The 13,138-nt window shown below is 59.4% G+C and overlaps 1 protein-coding gene and 1 long non-coding RNA gene across 6 annotated transcripts in view; one reads left to right on the top strand and one right to left on the bottom strand.

The window, feature by feature from the left end:
• The window catches only part of TSPAN11 (tetraspanin 11), a 58,557-nt gene that overhangs the window by 8,348 nt on the left and 37,071 nt on the right, over positions 1-13,138 (bottom strand). For all 5 annotated transcript variants that reach the window (XR_014803941.1, XM_084956934.1, XM_084956933.1 and 2 more), the window contains 2 exons: positions 3,323-3,397; positions 2,364-2,468 (listed from right to left, as the gene is read on the bottom strand). Coding sequence is in view for 4 of the 5 variants with exons in the window: in XM_084956934.1 (XP_084813060.1) it covers positions 2,364-2,468; positions 3,323-3,397 (180 nt within the window). In the remaining variant the exon portion in view is untranslated. The remainder of the gene's footprint in view (positions 1-2,363; positions 2,469-3,322; positions 3,398-13,138) is intronic.
• Positions 2,176-10,677, top strand: LOC146403447 (uncharacterized). Its single transcript, XR_014803947.1, has 3 exons — positions 2,176-2,265; positions 5,482-5,607; positions 7,013-10,677. It is a non-coding gene; the product is annotated as an uncharacterized LOC146403447 (long non-coding RNA).

Raw genomic sequence — 13,138 nt, 5'->3', positions numbered from 1 at the left:
GAACCTTAAGCCACTGAGCAAGGCCAGGGATCAAACCCGCAACCTCATGGTTCCTAGTCGGATTCATTAACCACTGAGCCACGATGGGAACTCCTCCCTGGTGCTCTTTTGAGCAAGGAGCTGGGCTCTCCAGGCAGGTGGAGCGTTGGCTGCAGGCCCACCGACTGCTACCTTTTCTGTCCATCCAAGTCCTGTACGGAGATGGTGCTGGGTGTTCTGGGGGCAGGGAGGGTCTGCGAGAAGACAGGAGAGAGGCGGATGCAGGGGGCCCCCGAGGGAGTGGGCCTGTGTACCACAGGGCCAGGCCACCAAGGGGTGGTTTCCTGGTCATCCAGGGACGTAAGGCCTCTGGGATAGGGACCCAGCCTTGCCAGAGGCTCAGGTGCCACCATCCAAGCCTTGAAGCCACAGAGCCCCCAGAGCTTCAGGATGCAGAGGTGTCCCAGAGGCCACTGCATGGATAGATTGGTACTGAGCAGAGGGGCCAGTGTGAGTGCTGGGCAGGCCTGGGGTCTTCTGCATGGCACCAGGGCAGGGGAGCGCCAGCCCAGGTCTCAGGGGAGCCAGAGACTGCTGGAGACGGATTAGTTCCTACCCTGTGAGTTGGGGGGCTGAGACTCGAGACCCTGCAGGGGGCACAGAACACGGCTGTTGTGAACACAGAACACGGCTCTCTGGGGTGTGGGGTGGAGGTACATTTAGTCCAGTTAACAAGCATCTATTAGGCACCTGCTGTGTGCCAGGAGTAGAGCTGGGCCCCAGGCCTGAGCTTGAATAAAACTTTCCGAGGCTTTTCACTGACTCTTGCTTGGTAGGAGAAGCAAGAGGTGCTTGTGCGGCATGAGGGCGAAGGGCCAGGGAGGCCCCACAGGGGAGCCCAAGGAGTCAGGCAGAAGGGAACAGCATGGAGAGTGGGGAACAGCACAGTGTGTGCTGGGAGTCACATGGGATCGCCCTGGCGTGTCACCCGCACTGGTTCCTTAGTCTCCCTGGGCTTCAGTTTCATCCCCTGTAATAGTAGGATAACAGGGGCCTCCAGGCAGGCTGTTGTGAGGCCTGAAAGTGGTGAACAGTGGGAAGCTCGTGGCAGGGAGCCTAGCTCAGAGTAGGCGATAAGCAAGGGGCACCCCTACGTCACCAAATGTGCATGTCTGGAGCCCAGATTGCTGGACCCTGGCGCTTGGTTTCCTCAGGCCTCAGATATGGGCCGGGCCCAACGCCCTCAGGCCCCTGGGGTTCAAGCTGTTGCCACACATGTGGGGGCCCGAGGCCATTTGTTCTGGTGCCCATGGGCCTTCTAGCAGGGTCATAGCACCAGGTCCCTTCCCTCATGCTGTGCCCTCCATCAGGGAAAACCCTGCTGCTCCCCGGCCCTGCCCTCCTTTTCAGGGGGGCCCCTGCCTCACACCGACCACCCTGGCCGGGGGTGTTGGGCTTCCTGAGAAAGGCCCGGGCACAATTCCTACATGAGAGGCCTGCCAAGTGCAGATGGAGCTTGGACGGTGCCCCTGTGTGTACCAGGCTGCCCTTGGCCCCTCTGTCAGCCGAGGGGAGAGCCGAACGAAGCAGAGTCCACAGGGTGAGGGTGGGGTGGGCAGGGGGACCAGAGTTGCTGGGTGGAGCTGCCTCGACTTTTCAGACACGGAACCACCAGGATCCCGAGCCAGGCTCCCCAGCAGAACTTTCTGTGCTGTCCAGTTTGGGGGCCACTAGACACAAGTGGCTACTGGGCGCTGATGTGCGGCAAGCGAGACTGAGGAATTGGACAGTTTAACAACTGAATTGGCTGTGAAGAGCCCCACGTGGCCCGCGGCTGCTGTACGGGTCTGAGGTCCACCTGCCCCCCTCCCCACCCAGGCAGGACGCTGGGCCACACTAGGGGGAGGTGCCGAGACCTTCTTGGAAAGGCGCCAACACTCTTCTGTCTCCCTAGTTCTCCCCAAAGGCTCCCAACTGGGGACTTGCAGCAGCTCTGCTGAAACGCCTCTGCCTGTTCCCTCTTACAGGGGCCTCAGCCGCCAGCTCCCCCAGGGAGGAGGGAGGTGCCCACCGATGGGAGGAGCCCAGATCCTGGCACCCAGCAGAGGCGGGGTCTGGAGCAGGTGATGCGGCTCCGCGGTGGAGGTGAAGGCAGAGGAGGAGGAAGGAAAGAACCCGGATTCAGGAAGCGCTCTCGCAGTGGGAGGGGCTTGTACACACAGGGTTGGATTTAACGCCCCCACAGCCTAGGAGGCCTCCTAACGGGGCAAGTGAGGCTCAGAGAAGGTGAGTAACCGGCCCAGGGTCACACAGAGGGGCAGGGACAGAGTCAGGATGGAAACCCATGTCTGCGTGGCGTCTGGGCCCACAGGGCGGGTGCTTACATCCTGCTGGAGACGGTCTACGGAGGCTGTGATCTCCGCGGCGCCGGGCTGCCTGTAGTTCTCAGCCAGGGTCCGGGTCAAGTGCAGCTTCAGCTCGTCGCTCAGCTGAAGAAGGTGGGGGAAGGTGCATCAGCAGAAAGAACCACCCAGCCATTCGGCTCCCAGGCCCACTCCGAGGCCTCGCCCGCTACTCTAGAGCACCGTGGACTTGAAGTGGGCAATGGTGGGGGTCTCCCACAGGACAGGGGACCATGGGCGGCGGGCTGCATGGAAGGCAGGGTCCCTGCAGACTGTGTTGCAGAGGCTGGGGACCTGCTGCCCTAAGGGGAAGCGGGGAGACAGGTGGGAGATCACAGCTCAGGGCTGATGGGAGGGCAAGGGGGAGGCCAGGCACCACGTATTTCTTTCTTTCTTTTTTTCTTTTTTTGTCTTTTGTCTTTTTTCTTTTGTCTTTTTAGGTCCGCACCTGTGGCATCTGGAGGTTCCCAGGCTAGGGGTCCAATTGGAGCTGTAGCCACCGGCCTATGCCAGAGCCACAGCCACGCCAGATCTGAGCTGCATCTGCTACACCACAACTCACGGTAACACCGGATCCTTAACCCACTGAGCAAGGCCAGGGATCGAACCCGGGTCCTCTTGGATGCCAGTCGGATTCATTTCCACTGAGCCATGACGGGAACTCCAATATTCACAATATTTATGGTTGTTATCCTAGGAGCACCCGTCGGTCCTATGAGCGCTGATCTGAAGGGCAGCATGGTTGTCCCCCCTTTACTCACGGAGCGCCCAGGGGGAGGGGCCCTGACCACCTCAGCCTTGTCCAGCACAGACCAGGATGAGGCCTGGGACTGCCCTTCATGTCGCTGTTTCCCCCCCTCCCGCCCCCGCACCTCCATGCACCCTCGCTTGTGTCCCTCCCGGGGGCGCCGATGGCGGGTACAGGAGGACGCCCCACTCACCCTCTGGTAGTACATGTGGGCCAGGACCCCCGCCACCAGCTCAACGAGGAAGATCACCAGCAACAGGCAGAAATACTAGGGGCGAGGAGAGAAGGCTGGGTCAGGACCTCGGTGGCAAACATTCCCCAAAGCAGTGGGGGACCCCCCCATCGCTCACACCCATCCTCTTCCTTCCCGGCAGCTCTGGACACACCTGCCTCTCCTGGTTGTTGGCCTGGAGTTTCCCCCTCACACCTGCACACACTGGCCTGCTGTCAGTCCACGAATCTGTCCACCCAGCCAATGTTTATTAAGCACCTACTGTATGCCAGGTATCAATTATTACCCTCAATTATTGGTGAGGGAGAGAGAGAAGTGATTACAATACTGTCTCCTAAGTGCTAATATAGGGCTAGCCCTGGAAGCTTTGGGAGGCTCTGGGTTGGGGAGGGCAGTCGGAGAGGGCTTCCTGGAGGGGGTAGCAGCCGAATGGCACTTCTAAGGATGAGATGCCAGGTGAGGGAGGAGGGATGAGCCTGCTAGACAGAGGGGAGAGGAGGCAGGAAGCCTGGAGGGTGCTGAAGTTCAGGGAGGGGGAGGGCAGGCAAGGCTGGGCATGGAGAGGCTGACTGGGCAGCAGCCCCAAGGCTGGGAACCAGCAAAGGCAGAGACCTGGGAAGGCACCGCAGTGTCTCATCCAGCCCTTTAGGGCCCTGCAGGGGGCTCTAAATTCCCCTCACTGCGCTCTGCAAGCTCTCAGCGCTGCTGGCTGATTCCTGGCTGTGCACTGGGCCAGCCTCCCACCCCCAGCTGGTGTCACTGCGCAGCCATCCTGGGGTGGTCTTGCAGGAGCCAAAGGGTGGGAAATGCATGCCAGGCCCATGTGGCTGGGAGGGGGCAGGAGAGGGGGCTGAGAGAGGAGGCGGAAGAGGCCAAGGGAGGGAGGAGGAAAGTGGGGGGGGGGGCGCTGTTGCCTGAAGATGGCCTCTCCCCCTGAGCACTGGCTGGCATTGCCCACAGCTTGGCCAGCCCAAGGTCACTGGGGTCACTGGATTCTGGGGAGGAGTCAGCCTGGGGCGAGCTCCAGCTCCAGGGCTCATCAGGTAGGAAAGGTGAGGCATGTGGGGGCCAGGGTCGGGGTACAGGTGGGAAGGAGACATGTGGGCAGGGGCTCGGGCTCTGTGCTGATGGAGTCCGCTGGCCTGCAGGCCTGACCTGCCCTCCTTCCAGCCCACACAGGACCCTGCATGCAGACACATGTGCCCTCGGTGGCGGGAGGGCACCAGCTGTGCAGCGGGAGGGCAGTGCTGGCCGCCTTCCTTCTGCAGGGGGCCCGGTGCCTCTCCATCAAGCAGGAGGGTGGCCCTGACGATGCGGCAGTGCAGTGCCATGCTGTTCCCGGGACATCACTGCTGCAGTTGCTCTTGAAGCCAGGCTGCGGGGAGGGTGCATGGGAAGGGAGGGGAACCCAGCTGCATCCCTGATGGGCTGACAGGTAAATGAGTACCTGCCAGCCCCTCAAAACCATCCCAAGGCATCAAGCTGGCATCAACCCGGCTAACCAACCTGCTGGGGTTGTCAGGAGAGGAAGAGCACTTCTGAGAGTCTCTGGTTCTCCCTCCCACCCAGGAGCTCCCACCTTTGCCAGGGAGTGAGGCTGAGGCTCCGGGGGATGGAGGGCAGGGTGCCAGGGTGCTCGATGGGCACGGGCACTGGCTCCAGGCAGCAGCTTGCTTGGTGGGCGGTGGGGGTGGGGGGATGCAGGTGTGTGACTCACCTGTGTGGGGGAGGCCCTGAATCAGCGGCAGTGACAGTCCCCGGGAGACAGGGGAAGGGTCACGCTCACTGGGACCTTCCCACACTGGGATCCTTCTGTACTGGTTCCCTGGCGGCCTGGCTTCTGGAGCTGGCTGGCTGGCTGGAGCCTGGGCACTGGGGACGGGCTGGTGGGGTCCTGCCATGGGGGGCCGTGAGCCCTAACATGCCTCGGTCTGCCACTCCGCCTTCCACTCTAGCAAGCCTCCCTGGGTCCACCCAAATCCCCTCGGCACTCCCACAGCTCAGGGGCTGTCACACTGCCAAGCCTCCCACCATGCATGGGCAGGCCCCGTGGCAAAGACGGTCTGGCCTAAATGTCACCAGCGCCAAGGCTGAGACACTGATTTACACTTTCCCGTCAGGTCCTAAGGCTGATGCTGGAACCTGATTTGCATACATGCCCCTATGCATTATGGGAGACACGATAAATAAGAGCCGAAGAAGGTTATCTGGTTCCTGAGAAGCCTGAACTTCATGGACAGAAGCAGGTGAGGGGTTTCACCCTGTACCTGCCTCGGAGGGCACCTTTGTGGCAGGCAGTTGCTTAGCCCCTCTCAAGGGAGGAACAGTGACACCTACACGGCTTCAGCTGAGGGCAGCCTAGGGCTGCTGCTGGCCGGCTGTGCCCTGAGGTCCCCAGGTGGGCCCCTGGGGAGGAGTGGGCCTCAATGCCTGTATAGTGGCTGTCCAGTGGTTGTCCCTAGGAAGCACGAAGAAGAAGTTTCTGGAGTACAGTTTGCCCCCTTTACCCTTTAAATTTGGTTTGGCTTCAGTTTGGAACTATTTTTTTTTTTTTTTGTCTTTTTGGGGCTGTACCCACAGCATATGGAGCTTCCCAGGCTAGGGGTCCAATCAGAGCTGTAGCTGCCGAACTATGCCAGAGCCATGGCCACAGCAATGTGGGATCTGAGCCGTGTCTGTCACCTACACCACAGCTCACGGCAATGCTGGATCCTTAACCCACTGAGCAAGGTCAGGGATTGAACCCACATCCTCATGGATACTAGTTGTTAACAGCTGAGCACGATGGGAACTCCGGGTTTGAAATTACTAAACCAAATCAGCAAAAGTTTCTCAGATGCTCTGTAACTTGGAGAAGTCGTATTTCCGCCGAAGTCAGACATCCTGGACGGTGAGTCCACTATTCCCAAGGGGCCTCAGAATTCCCGGTCTGCAGCTTAGGGGGTGATAACCCAACTCAGGGGGCGCCACCTTCTCAGGAGCAGAGGAGAGGCAGGGTTTCTATGGTGGAGCAATGGAGGCCTCCCTTTCCACAACACCCCCCAAAAAAATCAGCCCCCCAAAGTCAGTGCCCCATCCGCCTGGGCAGCCCCCTGGCTCACACAGTGGGTGCTTCCTGACACCAGCTCGCTTGTGCCAGCATTCCCACACCACTCCCAGTCACCCTGGGAGCATGGTTTTGCTCAGCACCCTGCCGTGTGGGCACCAGCATCAGCCGTACTTTATCCATGAGGACATGGGCATGGAGAGGCTACAGCTTGGCCAAGGTCACATGGCCAGCGCATGGCTGAGTCTGGAACTGAACCCAGGGATCCTGGCTGCAGAGCCTGTGCTTACTTGCTGGGCACCCCCAGTGGCTGGCAGGTGGGTGGATAGGCTGGTGGGGCTGGCGGGACGTGGCGGGGGCACGGTTTGATGCATGGGGGGTGTCAGGAGAGCAAGGGGAGAATGTGAAGACGGCAATGAGAGGCAGAGGGGAAATCCAGGCACAGGAGGGTCTCTCTCCGGCCCCCACTCAGCCCACAGCCCTCCGTGTCAGCAGAGCAGGCCGGGCGCGGCCCCTCCTGGGCAGACGGCCCGGCTGCTTGACGCCTGGGCCAGGTTCCCAGCCGTGGCTCTAAAGCCCACGTCTGTCCCCTTTGCTGTACTCAGCCCAGCCTGATCCTCTCGCAGTGGAGTCTCTGCCGGCCCCGCCTGGGTTCGCTGCCCCAACCACATCTGTGTTGTGCAGCTGTGAGCCGTCAAGTCCAAGCTCAGGCAAGGCCTCCACAAAGCCCTTGCTCAGCAAGAAGGTCCAGACCTCGACTCGTGGCCACACCTCACTTCTGAGCCCCGTCTGACGCATGCCTGTCCCGCTCTGGGGAAGCTGTGGACACTCTGATGGCCGTCTGCCCTCCTGCTCTAACCTGCACCCTGTCCTGTCCCTGAGCACCGCGGAGAGAAGTGAACCCCACACAACCCCTCCCCGCCCCGCCATCTGCCCTGCCCCCAGTCCTTCCAGAATCGACTGCCTGAATCTTGTTCTGATAGAAACCAGTAATGCGAATTCCAAAGAACACTCTCGTAGCCACTGCCCCCAGGCCCCTCTGTGACAACTGTCACCTCCAAACATGCCAAGCTGGACCCCAAACGTGGAAGGGACCGGCCTGGCAAGCACAGAACAAGACCCAAACATTCTTCTCTCCCCTTGTACCATCCATCAAAGGTGGTTTTTTTTTTTTTTTTTCCTCCTTTAATTCTTTAATAGAACAGTTTGAACCAAAAGCAGAGTTGGATATTTTCTAAAGCTATAGATCCAAAATGAAGCTGGAACAGCCCAGGACTCTCTGAACCAAACTGACACTTTCCTTAATGAGAGGCTCTGCGGGAACCTTCCTCATCGCGACATAAGATGATTAATCCGCAGGCAGGTCTTCAGATGGACAAGCTGAGCCCCAAACAGTTTCTGGGGCGGACTGACTGGTGCCCACAAGACTGGGCAGCTCAGCGCCAGCTGGTGCCACCCTGGAGATAGGTTCAAAGAACTTTATACGACGAGACTTTTGGAATTTCTTATGGGACTGATTCTGCCACAAAAAAGGGAGTTGTCCTCTGTCTCATCTGCATCCGCACGAGTAGGGATGGCAACCAAGCCGCAGCTGGAACTCGGCTCGGTGTGCAGGCAGTGGGGTTGGGGTGGAGGCACCCAGTCTACCCTCAGGGCATCCGTGAAACAGGAGGGTCACGGTGCAGCCGAGGTTAAGCCACGGGGAGAGGCCCATCATGGTCATGGGAGGTCAGGAGCTCCGAATGGCAGAAGCCAAAGAGGCTGAACTAGAAAAGATGGAGCCAGCTGTTTAAGTGACAGTGACCTCAGGGCACATTATTTTCTGGTAATTAACCGCCAGCTGGCTGGAGGAGGTCAGGGTGCAGGGGTGCAGCTACCCCCCCCCCCATTAGTGCAGAGAAGAGAGGGCGAGGATTTTGGAGGCTCAAGCCATTCTAGTAACAAGATGTCACTGTTGGAGAACGAAAGTGGCCGCTACCCTCCTGGCCTCAGCCCGGGGCTCCCAGCCCAGGTGGTCCAGCCGCAGCGACTCCACCTGAGGGTGGCTTTCCAGGGCGCTAAGGGTGCTCTGGTCTGATGCTAAGACCCAGTTCTGCCCTAAGGGTCTGGGAGCAGAGAAGGGACGGGGCAGGGGGAGTGGAGAGCTGATCCACCGAGGAGGGAAATTAGAAGAGGGTTGGGAAGGAGCCACCTGGCCTTGGGGAGGCAGGAGGCATTCAAGGGACACATTAAGAGGATGCAGCTGAGGCCACAGCAAGCCTAGGCCAAAATGTTGGGGGTCCAAAGATCACACAGTGGGGGTCACAGGAGAACAGTTCCAGAACCACAAGCCAAGGCCAGGCGTCCAATGGATTTCAGGCTAGGACTGCTGAGGTTTTGGCTGAATGGGCGGAGAGGGGGTCCAGAGGGAACAGCAGTACCTGGCTGCAGGGATGAGACCCAGAGCCCCCTAGGGGACATGACCCAGGGGCCGGAAGCTGCTGCCGCCTGGAGGATCTGGGTCTGGGGGCGATCACCCACTGCTGCCCCTATGAGCCTCCTGCAGGGCCTGGACATCCCTGCGGGCTGACCTCTCACGGGCGCTGGAAAGAGGCGGCACAGCCCACGGGCACTTGTGCTCATGCCTGGAGCAGGTGAGATTGTGCAAAGGGCCGGGGTAGGAGGAAGCCGGTGGCAGGGACCTCAGGAGGGGGCTGGTGATGGGTCCTCAGAGGTTCTAGGACAGGGTTGGCTCCTGGGGGAAGAGGGTGCTGAGCAGAAGTCCCCCAAGCCTGGAGGTCAGGAGAGGTCCTGGGGCTCAGAGAGCTCAGGAGCTCTGACCAAACCCAAAGAGATGTGTAAACCACCCATTGGGCCCTTTATCCTTTCACCCACGTGTCTCGTATTCCTCACTCGCCTCCGAGCCAAGGCGGGGTTCAGTCCCTTCTGTGTCCCTCCTCTGCTCACCCTGCTTTGTGCCCAGCAGAGCAGGAAGCTCTGGGCATGTGCTGGAAATGTTTGTTGGGGCCAGTGAATTAGCAGCCCCATCATTACCTTGAAGCACGAGTTGTAAAGAATTGGAGAGGAGGAGGCAGGGGCTTTAGCGGCTTTAGAAACCACTTGACATAGAAGATTTGCTCCCGCAGGCAGGCAGTGATCAGTTACATCTGCCACAGCCCAGGAGAGGTGGATCTTGAGTCCAGAAGGGTGCTGGTCAGAGAGAAGACTGATCTCACGCAAGGTGCCCTGGGATGGGAGTCTGGCCTCTGGCAAGATGCTGTGTGACCCTGGGGAATCGCTCACCTTCTCTGGGCCTTCTGCATAAAAAGTGGGGCTAAGATGGGAAGAATGTCTTGGGGCTACAGCTGCAGTGGTCTGTGCAGCCTCCTCTGCCTGGCCCCCAACTTCCCTGCAGGGATATCCAGGGGAACACATCAGTTTCACCCTGTCCCTACTCACGTTACTCATCTCTGCATGGCGAGTGGGCCTCCTTGCCTCCCCTTGGAGCCAGCCCGTCCTCCAGAAGCCACGGCGCCACCACGCAGTGTGTTCAGCGATGCCCTTCTTGGGCACATGCGAATGCATCACCAGAGCCACAAGGGTAAAGCCACACGCTGGCGACAGCTTCGCTAGGGATAAAGACGACGTCTGACCGCCATCCCCGTCTCCCGGTCTTATTCTTCCACTGATTCTAAGCTCCCCTAAAACCTCAGTGTGATGTGTGGTGAGACAGAGGAGGGCGCCATGTGTCCCACGGCCAGGACTAGGACCCGGCACAAGGGTGGCATGTCCAGACAGTTGTACAGTAACTGCTCCCGTCCCGGTCCCAGCGACATAGGGCCCACAGCTCCACGACGCACGGCTACCGCCAACATCAGACAGGACCAGAGAGCACAGGCACCTCATGGAAGGGCAGGGAGGGGGCCCACCCCTGCCTGCGCCTGCGGCTCTCAGCAGGGAAAGCAGGCCACTCGTGCCCTGTGGACAGGAGCTGAGAGCAGCCCTGCTGGGCAGAGCCAAGGGGGGAAGGACATCGATCTGTCCCACCAGCCACATCCTCCCACCTGCCCTGTCAGAGAAGAACAGTCACGCCGACCACTCTTAAGCTCACCAGCTGCCTACATGGGGGCTGGGAGGGGAGCTGCTCCCTTCCAGATCCACCCTCCTCGGCTGTCAGCCCTCTCCCGGGCCGTCGCGTGCTTGTGGAATAAGATTCGTTTTCACATTAACGTAAGGAGTGACATGTTACAGAGAAGGAAAAATAAAAGTCTGTGTGGACCAGGGGCTTCCATATATTTGTTGAAGGGCTACCTGCTGTTCCGGTCACCTGCTCTAGGCTCTCTTCCCTCAAGGGGCTCAGCTATCAGGGTGCTGACGGTGCCCAGCTAGGTGACAGGGACTAGAGCATGTCCCCTCCCAGTTAACGTGGTTAAACCCAGACTCTGCTGAGGAAAGGAAGCAGGAAGCTGAAAGATGGAAAGGCAGAGGAAAATCCCCAAATAATCTCAAACAGATGCCGTTTACCAGCCATCCCTGCCCTCCTGCAACACACAGTGCAGAAACACACACAGACACACACACACACAGACGCACACACAGACACACACACACACACACACACAAAGATACAGGCACAGACACATACACACACTCTGTGTGCAGCCTGCTCTGAGACCTGCCTGGCCCTGCTGGGGTGGGGACACACGGGTCTCCACTGCATGGCGAGCATCCGCCCACACACACCTGAGTTGGAGATGTCCCCAACCCAGTCGAGCGCTTCTTTGGGGCACCAACAGCCAACCTCTGCACACCGCCAGTGCCCTGCAGCCTGACCTCCCCATGGGGCAGCCAGGTCACTGCCCTCAGTTCTCCCCTCTGTGCTTCCCTTTGCCCCTGGGAAGCCCACCGTGGGCCCCGAGGCACCAGGAGGGCAGCGTCCCCACCCTGTGTTGCAGGTGTCCAGGAGGGGACAGAACTGGCTGGGAAGGGGAAGGGCCTGGACTGAGCCCGGGTGACGCCCCAGGACCTCAGGCAAGTCTGCAGCTGAGGAGGGGGCGGCAGTGGAAGGGGGATCTTTGGGGTCCTGAGAGGAAGGGACCTTGTTCATCAGGCAGCTATGCCATCCTGACGCAGGAACAGCCAGTTCAGCCTGGGGCTTTGCCCGTGTGGCCACAACAGGATGCAGCTGGGAGGGGGGGCCCAGGGGGACTGCATGTGGCTCTCAAGGACAGCTCTTGGGGACACTTGTAAACTGTTCCCTGGAGACCCTGGCCAGGGCCCTCTTGTCCATTCCCTGTGCCCACTGCTCCACACCAAGCTGATGAGGGGCCCCCTTCTTCTGAAGGGGCAGAGGTGGGGTCCCCAAGCCTTGGCTGCAGGACTCATTCCTTGGATGCATGTGGGCAGTGACTCAAAGGTCAAGTGCCACCTACAGAGGGTATGAGCAGCCCGCTGGATGGCTGGGGTTGAGGGGGTGGGGCCAGCAAATAATGAGAAACCAGCCCCGGGAGGATGTGGTCAGAGCCCTGGGCACCGAGACCCAGGCACCCTCTGCACCTCCTGTCACCTGCTTCTACAGAGGCAGCGACCCAGCCCAAGACAAGGGGACCCTGAGAGTCACGGCCCTAAGAATAACTCCATTTATTTAGGCTCCTTCCCAAAGGAGCTGGTGGGGGGGGGCTGTAGATAATTATAGCCACACTTTATGATCTTCATATAATGTGGTGACTCGTTTCCTAGGACCTAAAATACTGCCTCCTTCTCCTCACACCTCACCCCTGTAGGGAGATGGTGATACCAAGGTGGCCGGGAGCGGCCCAGTGACTTCCCAGAGGTCCTGAAGCCAGCTGGGCAGACTGCACGTCAACCTGCTTGGGGGCCACAGTCCTTACTCCAGCCCTAATTGCCCTAGTGTATCTGATGGAAGGGTCCCAACCTGGGGCGGGGGTGGGGTGGGGTTGGAGTTCCCGTTGCGGCACAGCAGAAACAAACCTGACTGGTATCCACCTTGGGGGTCCCCTCATTTTCATTTTTTTTTTCTTTTTAGGGTTGCACCTGTGGCATATGGAGGTACCCGGGCTAGAAGTCGAATTGGAGCTATAGCTGCCAGCCTACCCCACAGCCACAGCAACGCCAGATCTGAGCCACGTCTGCGACCTACACCACAGCTCACCACAACGCCGGATCCTTAACCCACTGAGCGAGGTCAGGGATCGAACCTGCAACCTCATGGATACCAGTCAGATTCATTCCCATTGAGCCATGATGGGAACTCCAGGACCCCTCATTTTCAGAAACTGGTTCTAAAATGTCCTCCTTTCAGTGCATCCCCTGAATATATAAGAAGCCCTGACAAAGACCCAGTAGAGCCTGAACCATCCATCCTAATCTTCATTTGGCTGAAGATAGAAGAGGGTTCAGAGACCGTCTCCAAAACTCTAAAAATAGCCCCTTTCTTTTGATCAGGGTGGCGTCTGTCCTGGTCATCGGCCTTCGGCTGAGACGGCCCGAATTATCCGGCGCTCTCAGGCAGCCTGCGCTAAAAGGGGAGATCTGCTGTGAATAATTTAAACCCGCTCCCTTCCCTCTGCAGACTTCCGACTCTGCGCTGGTCACCATTTTGGCCCCAGTGAAGACGGCTATTCCTGTCCCCAAAGAACCCTTCCTTCTTGGGAAAGTGCCTCTGAGGGGCTGCAGATGTGCCGGAGGACGGGCTCAGGCCGGGCCAGACACCAAGCCTGTGTGAGCTGGAG

The sequence above is a fragment of the Sus scrofa genome, chromosome 5, assembly GCF_054392235.1.
Source record: "Sus scrofa isolate SSC_HxYL_T2T_F1_AM1 chromosome 5, Sscrofa_HxYL_maternal_Yorkshire_Landrace_v2.0, whole genome shotgun sequence".
Taxonomy (NCBI): Eukaryota; Metazoa; Chordata; class Mammalia; order Artiodactyla; family Suidae; genus Sus; species Sus scrofa.
This window is presented reverse-complemented; position numbering and strand designations above follow the sequence as displayed.